Source organism: Halichoerus grypus, chromosome 1 (genome assembly GCF_964656455.1).
Source record: "Halichoerus grypus chromosome 1, mHalGry1.hap1.1, whole genome shotgun sequence".
In the NCBI taxonomy this organism is placed as follows: Eukaryota; Metazoa; Chordata; class Mammalia; order Carnivora; family Phocidae; genus Halichoerus; species Halichoerus grypus.
The window spans coordinates 136623189-136644775 of NC_135712.1; the positions used below are offsets into that span (position 1 = coordinate 136623189).

Here is a 21587-nt window from a genome sequence, read left to right on the forward strand (position 1 = left end):
AATTTACATGACCAGTTTGTATTAAATTAAAAGCCCCTAAATACACAAATTGATGATACAGTGAAATATAGATTTGGTTCATTGGTTGAGCTTCATGATTTTCTTTGGAACTTGAAAGACTATGTTCTTTCTCTAGATAATCTGAAGATCTTGTTGGCTGGAGCAACCCCTGTGTCAGATCATTACAGATCCTCTAAGCTCTGTTTATCTTTCCAGGGCCAGGATGAGTTGTTTCAGCCCATTTGGTCTGCCACCCTGTCTAGATGGGCTCTGCCCAGCTGTGGGAGTGGACACTGACTTTCCCCACCTGGGGGACTGCTTTTGCTCCTGAAGTGTGAGACCACAGGACCTGCTCTGTGGCCAGGCATGTATGGCGTAGATGGACAGGGGAGTCAGCCCTAGTTTTGAGAATGAGAGATAAGCACTGGTAGATAAATTCTTACTTCCCCACTCTCAGATGAACTACACTGATCTGGCCCTTTAGAAACTAGTCTTGCATGACTGAGTTCTCTGTTGCAGTTGGTGTGACCAGCACAGCAATGCGCCCCTGTATTTACTCTCTTTCCTACCCTGCCTCATGCTCTTTCTCCTCTGCTCTTGTTTCCCATGGGGCTACTTTCCCTAATAGATCTGTAGCACATAAGCTCTGTTTTCTGGGGAACCGGGCTAACACAACTTTCTTCTCCTTTTACCAATGCCATTGTACCAATATAGACTTCATTTATGATTCATCAGTATATGTGTAAATGGATTCTCTCTTTCAAGACATAGAGCATTTTTGTCAGGTAGCCCATGGATCCTCAGAGATACACATTCAAAGGGCATCCATAACACTCAGTATTTCAGTAGTTTTACTACTTTGGCTTTGGTCTGAACAAACAAATTGCATTTAATGTGTCAGATCTTATGGACATTAACCCAGTGACAATTCCATTTATTTACAAAGCTAACGTGCCCTGAGTAGCTAAATATGAAGCCAGGATGATTTGTCATCTCGCAGTGGGGAAGAAAAGCAACTCTGTTCCCTGTCTTTTCTTCATTCTAGATTATTGGAATTCTCCAGGTTTGTGACATAACACCAGCTCCATAGCCCAAATCAAACTATTAGATATCACATTAATTTTGGGTTAGCTTTTCCTGTGTAAAGGGGTTAAGAACTCTCTCTTTCTGGCAAATAAATAAATAAATCTTAAGAAAAGTGGGGGGTAAGAACTGTACCTAGCTGGAATATATATGTAAAAAAACCTCTCCAAAACAAAAGGAATAAAGTAATTTCTTGAGGAAGGAAAATGTGTTCATTAGGATGAAGTTGAAAGGTACATAATGGGGCACCTGGGGGACACAGTTGGTTAAGCCTCAGGTCATGTTCCCAGGGTCCTGGGATTGAGCCCCACGTCAGGCTCCCCACTGAGTGGGGAACCTACTTCTCCCTCTCCTTCTGACCCTCCCCCTGCTCATGCTCTCTTTCTCTCTCAAATAAATAAAATCTTTTAAGAAAAGAAAGGTACATAATGTAGAAAAGAGACAAATATAAAAGTTATATATAGTGATTTGAATAGAGAGCAAGAGGACTCAGGAAATAGTACTCTGAACTGATCTAGCCCAGGGAAATAATAAATGCTTGCTCCATCTTACCTGTACTGGCCTCCTTTGTGAGCCAAGTAGGATATAATCAGACACTTCTTTTGGAAAGTGTTTATTTGGTTCATGTCCAGGTCAAATTGTGCTGAGCTTCCTCTGTGTTAAGGAGACTCCGTTGCCTTACTAAAAATGGATGTACTCTCAGTCTTAGCTATTGGTGTGGACATTTTTGTTGCTTTTGCTTGCTCACTGTTCCTCCCCACTTTTTATAGTAGCAAGACATAGAATTTTCTTTGAGGAATCATCCCTGACCCAACTGTCAGTCCGTAGTTTAGATAGGACTTATTATCTTACCACCCCCACCAGTTCCAGGATTTCAGAGGATTAAGCTAATTAGCATATATGTCCTCCTCAGTATAGTAATTGGCTCAGGAATGGGCATGAGACTGGATTTGGACCAATGAGGATTAAGCCTGGGATTTTTACTGGAACTACTGGGGAAAAGAAGCACTCTTTCGGTTGGTTTGGAGCTTTATGACTAATCTTGGAGGTAGTGGGGGGCCACCATAAGTTAAAAGGCTATGTAAGCATGAAGTCTACATGAAAGATATTTCTACAGAGGAAAATCTACACAGAGACATGAAAAGGGCTATCTCCTGACCAATACTAATTGAGCACTCAGATCCAGCCATGCCTGAAGCCTGAAATTTTCAGATGTTACAGTAAATAAATTCCCTTTATGCATAAGCCAGTTTGATTTAGCTTTTTGTTACTCATCACAGAGAGTCCTAATTAACATGTGTTCAGGGTAATGGGGATAGAGTGATAGCCGAGATGAGTATAATTTCATTAATAATATTTTGGAACATTTTGAGAGAAGGCAAATGGTCCTTGAGCTGCGAAAATTTATATCTTATCTCCCTACCCCATCTCTGTGGCCCCTTTTGAAAAAGTAGTCCCCCATCAGCCTTTTACTTCTCCCCCTACCTCTGTGCCTTCCTCCTAAGGAAATTTGTTTATTCTAGTAGATGCTTATGAAATAAATGCCCTTATGTCCCTGTATCCCTCCCTTTGGAAGTAGCTGAGGTGAGAAGAGCAGGCAATCCTGTACTTCTTTAGAAAATAATATTATTTAAAGAAAGAGACAGGCAAGTATGTCGGTTATAAGCTTTTTCTTTTTTTCTTTTTTAGAATTGAAGCTTATGAGTTTATCTACGCCCACTATATTCATAATTACAATTTAATATCTGCATACAAAAGCTATGTAAAAATTCATTTTTCCCAAATATACAAATTTTCTTTTTGGATAGTTTAAAACATTTTGATCACAGATTTTAACAGAGTTTTAGGCTGAAAAAAATATTACCAACTTAGCAATATCACTTAACACTGTTTGCAAAACACATATCTTCCAATGACTGTAAATCTTTTCCTATTCTGTAGTATTTTTCTGATTCTCAGGGCATGAAAACATTATGGGGGGGGGGCGAGAAACGTGTTTTTTTCTGGGGAAAGCATAGAGAACTAACTTGGCTCTATAATCAAATGAAAAATGCCAAGTTAATTAGGAAGAACCAAAACAAAGAAGTGGTATAATGTCAGCTCATTCATGCCCTTACATCTTTTATAGCAACAATACCTGTGTAATTAAATAAAGTGTCTTCTTTTGTCTTACATTGTGCTCCATAATTTACATGAGTATTGTCTGCATCCTGAGGAGGACAGATTTATATTTGATTGTCTTGTGCATAAGGTGGGTCAGCTTTAACTGTGCAAAAGAAAGCCACAAACAGCGTTTTACCTGCACGATATTGCTCTTGAAGGCGGCATTAATTAATGTGGAAACACACTAGAAATGCATACTTTTTGCATTTGCAAACATTTATACAGCACAGTAAAAATTCTGTGATAAGGCCAAACCTTTTTTCCCCCCTAGTCTGTTTTTTTTTTTTTTTGTGTCTGTTTTTAATGTATTTTTTTTTTTAAAGATTAAAGTAAAATGTTTCAATTGTAAAAAATACACACCGGGCAAATCCTTACCTGGATAATAAATATCTACATCACAGTACAATAAAATTTCTTCTCTATAAAATTTAAATATGGATTATAGTCTATCACTATCAAAAGAAACACTATGCTAATATTTCCATATTATTAAAATAACAGGAAAAATTACAAGCTTATTTTAGAACCTGATGCCATAGCTGTTGGAAAGGGCAAAGAGATTCAAATGTCTGTAAGCACTCTCCTTTGGGAGAAGAACTGCGGCTTGGTTATTCACTTAAATTCAGTTTGTGAAAAAGGTTTAGCCTTACAAATGCTGGCTACATTTCAAAAACCATAAGACCGATTTCATAATTTATGACTCATGCATCAAAAGGTCAATATGACACAAATAGGTTAGAGTTCCATAGAATAAAAATGGATCACTGACAATGACATGCTTTGAGGGTTCTCAGCAGTTCCGTGGAGGCTGAGTCTGTCGGGGGCTTAGTGTTGTGGAGGCGCCAAGACTTGGGCACCTGTCCACAGAAGAACAATGAGAATGGCGTTGCTGGAGCAGAGCTGAGCCTGGTGGTCCACTCCGATGACCGAAGACCGCACTGCAGATGGAAGAGGTGTCACTTGGGGCACAGGTGAGAGGGAGTATCACTGGGCTGAGGCATCAACACGGCAAGCACGTCATTGAGGACCGAGGCTCATTTGACTAGAAAAAGCTCTGAGGCAGCACGTGGTGTTTTGAGCAGAATCATAAAGAAGAAAAGATCTTACTTTTTTCACTATTTCTGGAAATACTGCACATCTAAATTGAAGAGCAAAGTACACTTGAGGATTACAAACACACACACACACACACGCGCGCGCGCGCACACACACACACACACACCACACCACTCATCCCCGAACGTGAAGTGATTTATAAATAAGAATCCCAGTTGTACAGGTGTGTTCTGTACTGGGATGTCTCCCCTCTGTGAGGGGTTTCAATCAGGTCCACACTTGATCTGAAAGCCCGGACAATATAAGAAAAAATGTTAAAAAAAAATCCAGGGTAAATCCCTCCTGATTGAGTTTTATGAGATGGAGTCTTGAGATGCACTAAGTACCTCAACCGGTTACAGAAGAAATGAATCATTTTGACCCCAGGGTCACGATCCTTTGAGTCTTTACAGCCTTTTCTTTCAAACTGAAGTACTTTAAGGAGTGTCCTGCTCAGCATAAAGTATTCAGCCTACAACAAGCGTTTTAGATCAGCAGTTTGCCTGTTTAAGGCAGTCATTTAAGGAACCGAGGATCAGACATAAATTTACTTGGGGCTGGCTGGATTACTGTAGATATACTGTAGCATTTGGCCAATGCCCAGTCATGGTTAATCCCCAGAGCATTCAGATTTAGCCTTAGATCAGGCTCTGTACTTATATTTGAATCTGGGTGTGTCTCATATACTCCAGAAACTGTCAAACAAATTGAGGAAACTTTCCCAGGGAAGGCTTGATGCCTAACGGGTCTGTGAACCCTCCAGTACCCCTCCTGCTTGCATTCCTCTCATTCCTTCTGAGAGAAAACTTGCCCCTCACCGCAGAGCTTCTCAGAGTTACCCTGGAGTGTAGAAGGTAATTCAGCATTATGTTTCAAAGAATACTTCTTCAAGGAGAGTCAACAGAGAGAGCTCAGTTGCTAACAAAGCAAGGACTTCAGGGCTAGAGGCTGCCTTAGAGAAAACAAAACAAAACACTGTCTGTAGATAAAGCCAAAGCAGGTAATCTGCCCATGAACTTCATGTTTATAATTTTAATCTCTTTCCCTACTTCCTTTCTTTGCTTAGCTAGTTCCGTAGCGATATTGCTTCCTCTTCCTTAGAAGCCAGTATAATCATTTCGTGCATTAAACATATCTTTTTCCTTCCAGATTATTCCCAGTCACACTTAAGTTTTTCAGTGCTGTTCCTCTCCTTTTTCCAAGGCCATCCTGCCTTTCTCTACATAGCTGATGAATAGTATATCAAATTCTTGTTTTGACTCAACACCAAGTATGCTTTCCCTAACTGTTGAGGGCCAAATTTCTGTTTAATAAAGCTAGAAATTTGAATATGAAAGAAACCATCAAAAAGGAACAGATTTCTCCCCCTGAAACTAGTACAATATTAAGGATGGGAAGGATTTTAAGGTTCATGACTTTCTCCCAGGTGAGAAAACCAACAAGGTCACAAATCCACCAGTTGCCAGAGTACAAACTAGAACTCAGGCACCCGGATTTCTAGGCTAGTTAAAAAAGAATTAGTCCACTTGATTTTCATAGTGACTTGCATTCCTTTGTTTTTAGTTAAATCTCAGTGATATGGCTTATTTTCCCCAATATTTCCAGGATAAGGCAGTTCAAGGCAGGTAAAGGAATAGTTCATGTCTACTATGCCGGTGAAGAACAAGATACATTCAATTGCATGGGTACATTCTTTGCCCATTTTCTGAAGTTGAAATGATTAGGGGTCACCATGGGTTTTCTGGGCACAACCTACTGCAGTGTTTGTCATCAGGGAGGCAGGTTAGGCAGGGAAGGTGAGGGTTCGTGTACATGGTCTGCAGGTATCTTCTGTGAAGTATCTGTCAGGGCAACGCTCTAGGAGGGACAGGGAGGGTCAGTGGCCAGACCAGGCTTTGTTCAGTGACAGTCAAGCCTGAGAGTCAGAGGGAAAAGGGGACTAGGAAACAGTTGTTTGTAGAGCAAAGAGCTTGAGGATCTAAGACCAAAGGGAACCATCAGCACATGAAGAGACTCTTAGAACACTGCACTTCGTTCAACTCAGAATGCACCACACTTATCTCTCCTCAGAATTCCTCCAGAACAAGACTCAAATTTCAGCTTGTTATCTCTCCTTGATTAGAAGATTTAATCCGTAGGGAAATCTGTTGTCAGCTCAGCAAAGATGCAATCAGGATTAAATAACTTCAGGAGTTTGGGAGATGACAGATCAGATGTCATTGAAAAGTGACAACACTCTGTAAATCGGTTTGATTTTGGTGGAAATTTTCTGAGCCTAAACTGTAAAGAAGCCTTCCTACTCTGAGGTAACACCGTGTGGATTTTTGGAAACTGTTGAGTCACTGACATTAGTGAAGCTTTCTAATTTCTTTGGGCTTGCTGAGGAAAATTGTTTCCCTCGTTGGCCTCAGTCAGTCAGATACCTGCACATCTTTGAGTCACACCCTTGTATAACTTGAATGAAATCATAGGATTATAAAAATCAGAGTGAAAGGACAGCTGATTTTTCAGGAACAAATATTCCTATACATCCCAAGTTATGTTGCCAGGAGAGAATGAAGAGTGCTGAAAACAGCATGCTCTTGAATAGATAAAAATCAATTCAGACCTTTCCCTAGAAAGCTGAAAGCCACATCTAACCAAAGGTGGTCTGCACCATGCTAATTTGAGCCCTGCAAAAATCAGGACTGGATCAAGATGACCATATTATCTTGGTTTTAAGGCTTCGTTAGTCTTCTTCCACGCCATTTTGCTTGCTTGAGTCTCTGACCAGGGACTGATGGGAGCTGGTGATGGCTTGGTGCTGGTGAATTAATGATTGTCCCCACCCCACCTCCACAACTGTAAAACCTTCAAAGCATTCACATCAAAGGGCTGGAGAACAAAATGCAATAGTTACAAGTACCCGCATTCAAGGGGCAATTTCATCCATGTCTATGCTAAGGACTACCTCCCTTTATCCCCAAACAGTCCCTCCCAACACAAAGAAACAAAGGAACAAACAAAAAAGATCTAGGCAATGGAATGAAATGACACCCAGTAGTGCTGTAGGAATTATGAGAATGAAGTCAGTCAGTCTAATCCTCGAACACTTCCAAGAACAATGGGGGAAAGAGTTCCGTGGGGCATTCCACCTTCATGTGCAGGAAGCGGCTGGCATGGCAGGCTCCAATCATCCGTAGGTCTGTCACCTTCATCAGGAGTTTTGGCCAAAAGTGTGTCACATGATGTTTTCGGTAATTGATATAGTGTTCAAAGGCCAGCAGGAAACTATCTTGGTATTTTTCTATTCTTTCAACGCAGGCAAGCCCTGGGCGGTCTGAGGGGAAGAACGAAGATGAATGTTAATTTAAAAGTGGAAAGGAGAAGCCCTGCTTTGTCCAATTCAAGCCCTTGAGTGTGAACTGGGAAGATCTGGGGACCTATCAACTCCTAGGATTTGAGCATGGATGCAACATGAACTCTGGGGTATCAGGGACCACGGTCTCAGGAAGTGTCACAATTTACATAAAGGGAGTCAGTGCTTTGTTCAGATAAATGTATCTAGGTTAGACAAATCACCTCCTTGGGTGGGAATGGCGATGCCTCCCTCTTAGGGTACAGAAAGAGAAGTCTCACCTCGAGAGTTGAAATACTGTGCATAATAAGGGGTAGATTTTGAGTTTCCCCTGGCTGCCTGGCAGAGAGGGGAAGACAAACATGGACATGCAAAGAAGGGGAGATGTGAGAAGAGACTGGAAATGTTGCAGGAAGCCTGAACGCCAAAGGAGGAGTGTCAGACAATAAGAAATTCTCACGAAGACAAAGAAGCACAATATCCAATTTTAGTTGTTTACCAGGCTGTAATGAACTACTCCTTCCCATCCCTTATACATGTGGTAAAACTGCTACCTGTAGAGCCTTTTGTTGTTGGTGTTTTGGGGAATTAAAATGAAAAGAAAAGATGTGAGCCATGCTAGTATCACCCTGTGCAGAGAAGGGAAGAATCACGGTGGGAAGCTGGAGCTAGAGGAGACCATGACTGTGTAATGACCAAGAAATCTTCCCAAGTCTTGGGAGGACTGCTGGCCTTCCCAAAATATGTGGGAGGGGACTTAAGGCAGTTTCACAAAAATGATAAAGGGATGTCATGAGAAGGGTAAATGACTGGGGAACATCCAGGCTGCAAACACTTGGGGTACAAAAGTGGGTACAGAGGGAATGTACCTCAACATAATAAAGGCATATATGACAAGCCCATAGCTAACATCATATTCAGGGGTGAAAAGCTGAGAGCTTTTCCTCTAAGATCAGGAACAAGATAAGGATTCCCATTCTTAACACTTTATTCTACATGGTACTAGAAGTTCTAGTAAGAGAAATTAGGCAAGAAAAAGAGATAAAAGGCATTCAAATTGGAAAGGACAGTAAAACTGTCACTATTTGCAGATGACATGATATTATTTATAGAAAATCAAGGGCGCCTGGGTGGCTCAGTTGGTTAAGCGACTGCCTTCGGCTCAGATCATGATCCTGGAGTCCCGGGATGGAGTCCTGCATCGGGCTCCCTGCTCGGCAGGGAGTCTGCTTCTCCCTCTGACCCTCCCCCCTCTCATGCTCTCTCTCTCTATCTCATTCTCTCTCAAATAAATAAATAAAATCTTTAAAAAAAAAAGAAAATCAAGACTTCATCAAAAAACTGTTGGAATTAATAAATGAATTCAGTAAAGTTGCAGGATACAAAATTAATACACAAAAATCTGTCTTGTTTCTATATACTAATAGTGAATTATCAGCAAGAGAAATGAAGAACACAATCCCATTTACAAAAGCATCAAAAAGAATAAAATACCTAGGAATAAATTTAACCAAGGAAGTAAACAACCTATACACTGAAAACTGTAAGACATTGAAAGAAGAAATTGAAGGAGACACAAATAATTGTAAAGATATTCTGTACTCATGGATTGGAAGAATTAATATTGTTAAAATATCCATCCTACCGAAAGCAGTCTACAGATACGATGCAATCCCTATCAAAATTTCAATGGCATTTTCACAGAAATAGGATGGACAATCCTAAAATTTGTATGGAAACATAAAGACCCTGAATAAGCAAAGCAATCTTGAGAAAGAAGAGCAAAGCTGAAGGCATCATGCTCTCTGATTTCAAACTGTATCACAAAGCTATAGTAATCAAAACGGTATGGTATTGGTATAAAAATGGACACAAAGGTCAATGGAACAGAATAGATAGCCCAGAAATACACTCATGCATATATGGTCAGTTAATTTATGACAAAGGAACCAAGAATAAACAATGAGGAACAGACAGTCTCTTCAGTAAATGATGATGGGAAGACTGGACAGCCACATGCAAAAGAGAGAAACTAGACTCCTGTCTTACACCATACACAAAAATTAACTCAAAACAGATTAAAGACTTGAATGTAAGACCTAAAACCATAAAACTCCTGGAAGAAAACAGGTAGTAAGCTCCTTCACATTAGTCTTGGTGATGATTTTTGTGGATCTGATTCCAAAAGCAAAGGCAACAAAAGCAAAAATAAAGTGGGACTACATCAAACGAAAAAGCTTCTATACAGCAAAGGAAACCATCAAAAAATGAAAAGGAAACCTATGGAATGGGAGAAAATATTTGCAAATCATATATATGATAAGGGATTAATATCCAAAATATAAAAAGAACTCCTACAACTCAATAGTAAGAAAACCCACAATTGATTAAAAACTGAGCAGAGGATCTGAAGAGACATTTTTCCAAAGAAGACATACGGATGGCCAGCAGGCACATGTAAAGATGTTCAACATCACCAATCATCAGGGAAATGCAAATCAAAACCACCATGAGATATCACTTCACACCTGTTAGAATGGCTGTTTATCAAAAAGACAAGAGATAATAAGTGTTGGTAAGGATGTGGAGAAAAGGGAACCCTTGTGCACTATTGCTGGGAATCCAAATTGGTGCAGCCACAATGGAAAACACTATGGAGGTTCCTCAAAAAATTAAAAATAGAATTACCATATGATCCAGTAATTCCACTACTGAGTATTTATCCAAAGAAAACAAAACACTAACTTGAAAAGATATATGGACCCCATGTTCATTGTAGCATTATATAAATAGCCAAGATATGGAAACAACCTAACTGGCCATCCATGGACAAATAGATAAAGAAGATGTGGTATACAAATACAATGGAATACTAGTCAGCTATAAAAAATGAATGAAGTCTTGCCATTTACAACATTGATGGACCTTGAGAACATTATACTAAGGAAAATAAGTCAGAGAAAGACAAATACTGTATCATCTCACTTATATGTGAAATCTAAAAACAAAGAAATAAACAAACAAAACCAAGCTCGTAGAAACAGAGAACAGATTGGTGGTTGCCAGACGCTATAGGCTGGGGTGGGCTTAATGAATGAAGGGGGGGCGTCTCAAGGTACAAACAAACTTCTAGTCATAACATAAATAAGTCTTGGAAATGTGATGTATGGTATGGTGACTATAGTTAATGATACTCTATTGCATATTTGAAAGTTACTAAGAGAGTAGATCTGGAAAGTCTTCATCACAGGAAAAAATTTTGTAACTATATATGGGGACAGATGTTATCTAGACTTATTGTGGTGATCATTTTGCAATATATACGAATATCCTATCATTATGTTGTACATCTGAAACTAATACAATGTTATATGTCAATTATACCTCAATAAAAAAGTAAAAAAATAATAATTTATAAACCTGGCTGGATTCCTCATATAGCTCCAGGGAGCCCAACCATCTCCCCCACCCACCAAGTACTCCTCCATTTATTTGCTCTTTGTGGCTCTGATCAAGTAAGTTCACACTTTAAGTGTCCAGTTATTGAAGGATCTGTATTAGTAAAAATCAAAACAGGGGTCTGCTTAATCTATAGGAAGGCTCAGCACTAATGTCTCAATTCCCTCTTCTGAGTTTAAACAAAATATATGGGCTTTTGGCATCCCCTATTTGGCTTGAATTGTCATTTGTGCATTTTTATGTTGTGTTTTCCTTTGTGTTTGATGATGCTGCTCTGTGGATCTCCTCAATTCCTCTCCCTACCTCCCCTTCTCTTCTCCTTTCTTTGAGTGTGCCAGAAAAATTCTCCACAGGATCCTTTTCCTTTTAATCCAAATAGAAAATCAACATAATACTGCTCTGGATGTATTCCTTCAAAGGGGAAAAAAAATAACCTGGGTTTTGTGGTCTCAAAATTCTGTCCTTTGATGAGAGATAAAGATAAGGTGGTCATATAAATGACACAGAGAAAATGAAAGGACATTTTGATCATGTTCAAGTGGTATTAAGCATGTTTATGAAGAAGTATTTTAAAGGTCAAAGACAGTTTTTAACTCCTTAAGACAGAATTTCTCAAAGATAACTCCTTCGGATCATTTCCATTTTAGCTCTCCGTTCATCACTGCAGGACCAAAGAACTTAGTGGTAGCAGCTCCTGGAAAAGGCTTTGAAGAAGAGGCCTACGATACTGTGTAACTAATGCCACACAGAACAATGGGCTTAGAGGACAACCCTGAGAAGGGCTGGAGCCAAGGGGCACCGATATGGAGCTATCATGTGCCAGTGTAAAGTGTCTTGTAATATTTTTCTGGTCCTGGCAGTATTAATGAAAAATGCCCAGGTCATTAGGGTGGAGAAGATTTTTAAAAGGTTTTAAGTATGTCACGTGGCTGTCAGGTGGTGACAGCGTCATCAGAATCAGGATGGGGAAGAATCGTCCAGTTAAGTGCTTGATAGAGTTTGGTATCATATTCACAACTTTTGCCTTCTCCACATACTCCTTTTATATACCTTACTGAGATTATTTGCTTAACAGTCTGTTAAAATTAACCCACTACAGAGGAAACATTTTTATTATTCAGTAAATAAAAATCCATTTGCCATACATAGAAGGTAACCGCCAAAATGGGTGTGTGACAAAAACCTTTATTAAACTTTAGCTGAAGATTCTTGCCAAAGACTGCACCAAAGACCCGCTCTGTCTGTTAAAAAGGGAGGTCAGTGAGTTTAGAGGGGCGTTCAGGACAGACTGGCACCAAAATGAATCTCTCTCCTTGCCTTATTTAGAAGGAGATATAAGCAGAAAGAAAACTCTAAGAGAAAAAGCTTTCTCGCTATATGGTTCAATGTTATTTAAAATTGTCTTTGTACCGCTACAATTTCAGCTAAAAATTACCTTGAATCCCCCCTCCAGGAATATAATTCCCACTTGGTTCAATTTCTTTATTTTAAAAGACACTGAAACCCAGAGAAGATAAGGGGTTGACTCAAGGTCCCATAGTGAGTCCTTAGATAAGTTACCTATTTTATTTCTTTAAGAATAATTCTCCTGAGGGACTGAGGACCCCAGTTTCTCACTGGCTGTTGACTAGAGACCACCCTCAGCTCCAGGAGGCCACATGCAGGTCTCTGTCATGTGAGTTTTCCCAACATGGCTGCTTACTTCAGCCAGCCTGCAAGGAGAGTCTCTGGAGCAAGTCTATTAGCAAGAGGGAATCTTATATAACATAATGTAACGTCATCACATGGGGGTGACATTGAATTCATCATACTCTATTGAAGCAAGTCATAGGTTCTGTACACACTCAGTGGGAGGGAGTTGTATAGGGGGTAAACATCAGAAGGTGGGCAACATGGGGGGCGCCCTACAGCTTGTCCGCCACAGCATACAACAGGGTTCCTTATGCTATTCTACTTACTTATGTTTAGGTTTGAGATTTTTCATAATAAAAAGAATTAAAAAAAAAAAGTCTTCCATACCTAAATGTTCTGTTGCAAATACATTTCAAGATGAGCTTAAAAAAAAAAAAGGAATTCTACTGAGTGAACCAGAGTGCATGAACTTTATAAAGGATTCTCATTGTACTTGTGACTGATAATTTACCCATCTATTTAGTCATTTAGCCAATAAACTTTTTTTCAAATTCTACTAAACACTGGCCTAAGCAGTAGGTATACAATTAGACATACTTCTGTCCTCAAAAACGAAACAGTCTAGAGGGAGAGGTGGCTAAGTTAAGCTGACAGCTATAGTGCAGAGGGACAAGTGCTGAGGCACAGCGAAACGGACTGTGCTCTGAAAAGGCACAGGAGGCCTCTGAAACTACTTTCTATTTATTTTTTATTTAAAGATTTATTTATTTATTTGAGAGAGAGAGTGTGCAAGTGGGGGGAGAGGGAGAAGGAGACAAGCAGACTTACTGCTGAACAGGGAGCCCCACGTGGGGCTTGATCCCAGGACCCTGAGATTATGACCAGAGCCGAAACCAAGAGTAGGATGCCCAACCGCCTGGGCCACCCAGGCGCCCCACTACCTTCTACTTAAAGACTAGCTTTCCTTAAAGAGTTTGACGTATTTTGCATTTCTTATTTATTATGACATGCCCTCTGAAAAGTGTCTGTATTATTATCCACTCTTCACTGAAGGAGTCAGGAGCCCTGATAATGAGCTTGGGGTAAGTTAAAGATGGCTGCACACTCTTTGCCATTCCTCCCATCTAGAGGTGGGCTCTTGACTCTGGGCTGGTGCTGGGCCTTGTTTGGACCAATAGTATGTGGCAGAAGTGATGCTACTACTGGGTATTTACCCCAAAGATACAAAAGTAGGGACCCGAAAGGGTACGTGCACCCCGATGTTTATAGCAGCAATGTCCACAGTAGCCAAACTGTGGAAAGAGCCAAGATGTCCATCAACAGATGAATGGATAAAGAAGATGTGGTATATATATACAATGGAATATTATGCAGCCATCAAAAGGAATGAGATCTTGCCATTTGCAACGACGTGGATGGAACTGGAGGGTATTATGCTGAGCGAAATAAGTCAAACAGAGAAAGACATGTATCATATGACCTCACTGATATGAGGAATTCTTAATCTCAGGAAACAAACTGAGGGTTGCTGGAGTGGGGGGTGGGGTGGGAGGGATGGGGTGACTGGTGATGGACACTGGGGAGGGTATGTGCTCTGGTAAGCGCTGTGAATTGTGCAAGACTGTTGAATCTCACATCTGTACCTCTGAAACAAATAATGCAATATATGTTAAGAAAGAAAAAAAGAAGAAGAAGAATGTAGCAGGAGGGGAAGAATGAAGGGGGGGAAATCGGAGGGGGAGAAGAACCATGAGAGACAATGGACTCTGAAAAACAAACTGAGGGTTCTAGAGGGGAGGGGTGTGGGAGGATGTGTTAGCCTGGTGATGGGTATTGAGGAGGGCACGTTCTGCATGGAGCACTGGGTGTTGTGCACAAACAATGAATCATGGAACACTATATCTAAAACTAATGATGTAATGTATGGGGATTAACATAACAATAAAAAAATTAAAAAAAAAAAAAAGAAGTGATGCTATATGACTCAAACCTGGGCCTTAAGACATTGGCAATTTCTGCTTTTGTGTGCTTGGAACTCTCCTTCTTGGAATCCACCAGGCCATGTAAGAGTCCAACTAGCCTGCCAGAGGACAGGCTGCACGGAGAGGGGCCTGAAGCTATGTTTGAGGTCTCAGCCCCAACCCCCACCATCTTGGGATGCTTTAAGCCACTAAATTTTGGGGTGGTGTGCTATTTAGCAATAAATAGCTGAAAATTAAGTTGTAGTTAAGCCATAAACAAATTTTAGCTTTCACTCATGATTTCCTCAACCAGAACTTAACACAGAGTGGTGTGGTCACTCATACCCATATCCTGTGTACATAAAACCAGAAGGGGGTGGGGTTGGCCAATGACTATGTCAGGCTGGGTAGTGTCCATTGAAGGTGGACCATTTCATAGAGTCTTTAAAATGGCTCCTTTGGATCCTTCCTACTATACTGGGAGACTGCAGCAAGCATCAGATACCAGACACCCACCTTCAGTTCCCAGTTCATTGGCAAACCCCCAATTGCTTGCTGAAAGTGAGTGAACTATAATTCTGAAGCTAAAGGGGAGGTGGGGGACGAGGAACCCATCAAGTGACTTGAATTAGCACGAGACACACAAAAGCTCTTTTGTCACCCAGTAATGAGTCTGGGAGCACTTACCTGAAGACATTAGCAGGACAGCCTGAAGGAGAGCTACTTCAGTGTCATCCAAGTTGAAAGAAGACAGTGACATGCCCAGGTCAAAAATGGCGTCTGACACCACCCCAAGACCCCCGTTCTTCAGCTGTCCCCGTGTCACTGCCATTTCCCCATTCAAGGTTAAAGTCTCACTTTCTGGGTCATAGCGCACTGCAGCGCGAAGGGACATGATCTCCATGCAGCAGCCTTTGAGGAGGATTATCTGGTCTTCACATGGCAGCTGAAAAAAAAACAGCTCACATCAGCAAGAACAAGTGCACAGATATCAGTGAGGAATAACATGCAGTATCTTAATAGCAACAGGGACCACATCCTGCGATCAACATGGTCCTACACTCTTTGAGCCTATGGCTTTTCCCTTCCAACTTGGCTGCAGACTTTCAACAACCATTTTTCATACTCTAAGTTGGTCACCAATTTTAATGTCAGTACTTTGCCTTTCTTTTATGATGGGTATAAATCTCCAACTGGGATTGCAATCCTGTGTGAGATTGCGCTAATAATCCATTACTCTGGGGGTTTGTATCATAATAACATCAACTAATCACTGCTTGAGAACACGGTTTATGTTAAGCTTACCTACATTTCTCATAGTTCTACTAGTCAACAGTTGGCAACTCTGCTTCTATTTGTTTTTTAAAGCAAGTTTGCTCCTTGGGTCTCTCAAAAGGCACAGAAGGAGAAGGTTGCTTATAGAGGCATGTTGTCCCGAGGCCCAGAGATGTAAAAGCTTTGCCTAAGGTCACCCAGTGAGTTAGAGGCAGAGGTGAGACTAGAATTCAGACCTCCTGGCTCTTAGGGTTATGTTCTCAGTACCTCAGGCACCAGAATTACTCCACACTCTGGATTTCTCTGCCAGTACTGTAATCTTGTTTTAAATATATTTGGTTGCCTTGTTAATTAGGATTTGTGATAATGTGATAACATTTATAATAAACTTTAAAAAAAAGCAACTTTGTTAGCAAAATAACAAAAAATCAGAGTTTTACTTTCTAGTGGGAGAGAATGTTTAATTAAAAGCCATTATCAAAATAGTTGGAAAGGTCATTAGTTAATGGATATTTTTTAGCATTGGGCATCGTGCTAAGATTTATGTATGTCATCTGACTTAATCTTCACAGCAATACAGTGAAGTAAATATTCTAATTCCAATTTCATTTACAGAAGTGGAAATCCAGGCACTGAGAGGTTGAGTAACATGCTAAGGGGTCACATGAGGGTTTTGTGAGTGAGGCTAGGATTTGAAGCTACATCTTTCAGAATCCAATGCAAAGAGAAGAGAACACACTCTTTTTAAGTACTTAGGATATGACTAAGTTTCCATAAACAACGAATACATAAATTACACATAATTGTTATCTTGTCATGAAATCAGGTACAAATTCTTTTGGGGCAGTACTCTTGGCAACACTCGACTAGTTCAATTTTGGTTGTTATGTAAAACTGAAGGTAATATTACTGAATTACATTTAAAATGCTGGGTATTACATATTTTTCGCTAACTCAACCTAGCCACCTTACCATTTAATTTCAAATTACTGAGCTTTTTCTACAGAATAAAACTCATTTCATATTTGGTTCTGGAATATATACATAGGAATTTTCTCCTTCCACTCATTAAAGAAAAAAAATCCCTGTGATTTGCTTTTATTTAGGTTCTAATTTGTATTCCTTGACTATATCCTGGGATTTCTGGCCCAAGATCATCATAGGAAATAGGAAACCCTGAGCTTGGATAGATCTTCCACCAGTAAGATGGAGAATTGGCCCAAGTAGGTGGAGGCTGGCTTTAAAGCCTACGGGGAACGGGGAAATATTTGGCCTCATCAGGGTCACCTGAGGGCTTGTTAAACACATTGCTGGTCCCACCCTCTGAGCTTCTGCATTCTCCAGGTTCCCAGGGGATGCTCCTGCCTTTGTTTCAGGGACCCCACTCTTGAGAACCACTGGCATAGAATAGCAAAGAGAAATTACTGATCAGATCAAACCATTTATTTATTTATTTTTGAATCTGTCACAAAGAATGCAAACTTGGGCAGGCTCTGGCTTGTAGCCAAGTCTGATTGTAGTTGAAGTAGAGGATTTCTTTTTAAAACTTATTGTTGATTGGTTCAGATAGAAATAAAAGCTGAATAAGTATTTGTCAAGGATCACCAACAGTTTAACAACTAGACCAGATGAGATTTGTTTCAACATGTGGGTAAATGATCTTGGTCACCTGCCACAATACTTTCACTGTGAGACAGTTGCAAGAAGGGCCTGACAGGCCGAGGTACAGGGACACTCCCACAGGCTCTTCTGTCTCCTCAGGAGAACATCATTCAGGTTGACTGGCAAAGAGTGCCCTGCACTCCCGAAGTGATTCTTAATGTGTGTTTTTTGGCAGTTCTGTCAGCAGTGATTTTAGATCCTTCAAAGCCCTGGGTGTCTACCAACCTTGCTGGGGGGTTAGCATGGGTCTTAGCAGAAAATTACTGTGAGCACAATTTGAACAACACATGCTCCCAAATGCCTCTGGCAGGAAAGCTCTGGCTCTCGAGACCACCTGGGATCTCTGGCCCACTCCAGAGGCAGCTCAGGTGCCTACACAGTTCGTTTCCCTCCTTGGGGTTCTAATGAGAGTGAGAAAGACTAAAGGTCCTCAGGGGGCCACAAACACTGGAAACATATGCATCTCTGCTGTAAAAGTAGCCCCCCCCCCCCCGCCCTTTTCTGTAATTTGGAGACTACACAAATCAGGGTTGAAAGAGAGATAGAATCGTGACTTTGAAGCAGGATTAAACTTCTGAGGGAAACGCGAAGAAAGAAGCTGGCCATAGCCCATGCTCGAAAGTTCCATGTTGACCCTTCATCCTTGCCATGGCCATAAGTGCATGGTGTGTTCGTTACTGGTGGTGGAGATAGCTTCTTTTCTTTCTTCTTTAACTGAAATATCTCTCTGTGGTTGGTTTACATGAGCTTTACGTTTTCTAAGAAACATTTTTGATGGGTATTCAAAGGGGGAAGACATGACTGATAGGCTAGCTCGAGTTGTAGGGGTAGTGTCCTCAATAGAGTTTCTCTTCAGACACCAGGGATGGGGACAAGGGACACAGCTCAGAGACAGAGAGAGAGGACCAAAAAAGGTCCAGGAAGAAAAACTCAACCCAGTGAACGAAAGAGAAAGATGACACCTAGAGTCAGAGGAAACCAGCACCCTTGGCACAGCTGTGAGAGTGTGCACCCTTCTTGAGAGCAATTTGGCAACACATCTCAGAAGCCTTAAAAGGTGTATATACCTTGGTCCTTAAATTCTACTTTTATGATTTGCCCTTAAGAAATAGTGTTGTGAGCAGGGCATAGGCACCAGGATGCTCACTGTACAGTTTATATTAGTGAAAAATGGGAAATGAACTGAAGGTCTAGTCAAAGCAGTTAACCTAAATTATGTAGATTTATTCTTTAGAATAGTATGTGGTCACTAAAACTTATTTGTGAAAGAACCTTTAAATGATGTGTGTTCCACTGTTGAGGGTAAAAAGTCTGGTACAACAGGGTGCTGGTAATGTTTCTTTACCTCAGTGTTTATTACATGGGTGTGTTGAGTATGTGAAAATTCATTGAGCTGCACCTTTATGATATGTGCCTTTTACTCTTTAATAAAAAGTTTAAAAAGTAGTTTCATAAGCAGGATGTACATTATGGTATAAATTATATTAACATGTTTCATATTTCATGGAAGTGTGTGTACATGTATATATACATATATGTATACACACACATAATTGAAAAAGACTAAAATAGGCTCCAAAATGTCAGTAACTTATCTTTAGGTGGTGTTACCATGAATCAACATCTCGAATATGTTATTTTAAAAAATTTTTTAAAAGATTTTGTTTATTTGAGAGAGAGAGTGTGAGCGAGCATGAGCTGGGGGAGGGGCAGAGGGAGAGGGAGAAGCAGGCTCCTCGCTGAGCAGGGAGCCCGATGTGGGGCTCTGATTCCAGGACCCTGGGATCATGACCTGAGCTGAAGGCAGACCCAACCAACTGAGCCACCCTTGAATATATTATTTTAAATAACCTTCCAAACTTTAATAAATGATAGTTAAAAAAGATGGTCAGAGACATGGGAAGCTCCACACCAAATACAGATATGTCAAAATTCCTTCTCCAGGACTCACCAGCTCCTCTGGGGGTGGGGTATGAGTAGCTCGTACGAGTGGGGTACTGCAGGGCTGCCAGCCAGCACATCAGGTACCCTGGCCCCCACCACAGTGAAGCGGGGGACAAGAGCGAGGCACACACTCTCTCTCAGCTAGGTCTGGGGGTCTGCATCCTGAAGCCCACTGCTCTGTCCTTCTGGATATGGCTTTTGTGGAGGCTCAAAACAGACAATGAGAAGTGTCCCCAACAGTGTCTGGGGGCTCTCAGAATCCAACTGGGCTCCCATTATTGCAAACCCAAAGACACAAATGAGCTGGAAGCCAAGGCCCGATGGAATCATTCCAGGTGAGGAGAGGGCTTCTTTCTAGGTGAGGCTAGATTCGCTTCTCACTCGGGTAGCTGACATAGGAGGCTCACAGCAGCCCGTGGACCTGTGTATGCGATATCTTTCCGAGTTCCCTTGGAGGTGGGAGGAGCAGTAGATTGGCACCTGAGGGCTTTTTAAAGGGCAAAATTCTCCACTTGATTCAAAAAAGGAAGGTTAGAGGCAGGATGGTAATGTAATAGATAAAACAGAAGCCTTAACAGCTGGAATTTATGGATAAACTTAGGCCCCAGGCACTATCCAAGCACTTGACATATATGATCCCATTTAAACCTTACAATAGCTCTAAGAGGTAAATACTATTATGATTTCCATTTTAAAGATGAAATAACCAAGATTTGAAGACACCAAATAACTTATGTAGGATTCCTGCCCATCCAGCTGACTGCAGAGCCCATGCTTCCAGGCACCACATAGTAGGACTGCTAAGTTAGGAAAGAGGGATGAGGTGTCCCAAAGGGAAAGCCTATGAGCTCAGGTGGGTGAGCTCTTCAGGGTGCCATGAAGACGGGGCAAGAAAGTGTGACCTTGTAGGAAAAGAGAGGAGAGTTACAGAGTTAAGATCCTTGCTCTGTGAGGGGGATCCTTATTTTTGAGGAAGAAACAACCACACAACTGTTTTGCTAGGATATGTAATGGAAAGCATATTGACTTAGACTCAAGCCATGGCTCTGTGTTTGGATAAATTAACTTAATCTCTTCGATCTTAGTTTTCCCCATCTATAAAATGGGCTTAATTAAAGCTATCCTGCAAATCTATTATAAGGATTGGATTTAATGTGGGCAGAGTTGAGCATGGTAACTGGGACACCGTAAGTGCCAAATGAACAGAAGTTATTGCTGTCATATTTCCCTACGCCTGGAGCCAGTGGATAGATAGGATCTTCAGCCTCACGTGGACGAGCTAATGAATGACTGAATAGAGAAGGTAGGGGAATAAGAGTGAAACAGTGCGTTTTCATTTTGTACTGACATTGCTTTCATATGACGAAATCCCTACTAATTAATATTAAATTATAAATAATACTCCGTATTCCTGGAAATTGATGGAACTATAATGAAAAATAATGCAGAAGGAAAAACAGTGTCCTCACCTCACAAAACATAGGCAACTTTTTGGCAAAATCCACCACTCTGGTAATTGCTGGTGTGATGATTTTTGTAAAATGGCTAAAGGCTTCCAAGTCAACCTTTCCACCTTCTGGGGCATTTACTATTGGTGCTTGTCCAATATCTTCTGGCTAAGGAGGAGAAACAAGAAAGATTTAAACAAGAAAGATCCCTAAAGGGATCTTTATTTATCATCGTTCTTACGTGGCAGAAAATCTCTTCTGAATTGACACGCTATACAATTTCCGGTTTTCACTTGGCTCATTAACAAACTATGCAGTTTTCACGTAGTTTAGTTTTCTGAGCAAAGATACATGTCTTGGCCATTGCTTTAATAGCCCCTGGTGATAGTGTTCCACAGAATTGTTGCTGCAGAATTAAAGAAAGGGAAAGCAAGTGAGAGAAAGAGGGAGGCAGAGAGAAACAACAGGAATTTGGGTCCTGCTTCCAAATGCACAAAGGATGCCAGGTGACATATGTGCTAGGGGCTC

General features: G+C 40.8%; 1 protein-coding gene across 13 annotated transcripts in view; it reads right to left on the reverse strand.

Moving 5' to 3' along the window:
• Positions 1-2738: 2738 nt before the first annotated feature.
• Positions 2739-21587, reverse strand: part of THRB (thyroid hormone receptor beta) — a 377579-nt gene continuing 358730 nt past the window's right edge. For all 13 annotated transcript variants that reach the window (XM_078072380.1, XM_078072375.1, XM_078072368.1 and 10 more), the window contains 3 exons: positions 21081-21227; positions 15418-15676; positions 2739-7660 (listed from right to left, as the gene is read on the reverse strand). In XM_078072380.1, coding sequence (XP_077928506.1) covers positions 7419-7660; positions 15418-15676; positions 21081-21227 — 648 coding nt within the window. In that variant the 3' untranslated portion in view covers positions 2739-7418. The remainder of the gene's footprint in view (positions 7661-15417; positions 15677-21080; positions 21228-21587) is intronic.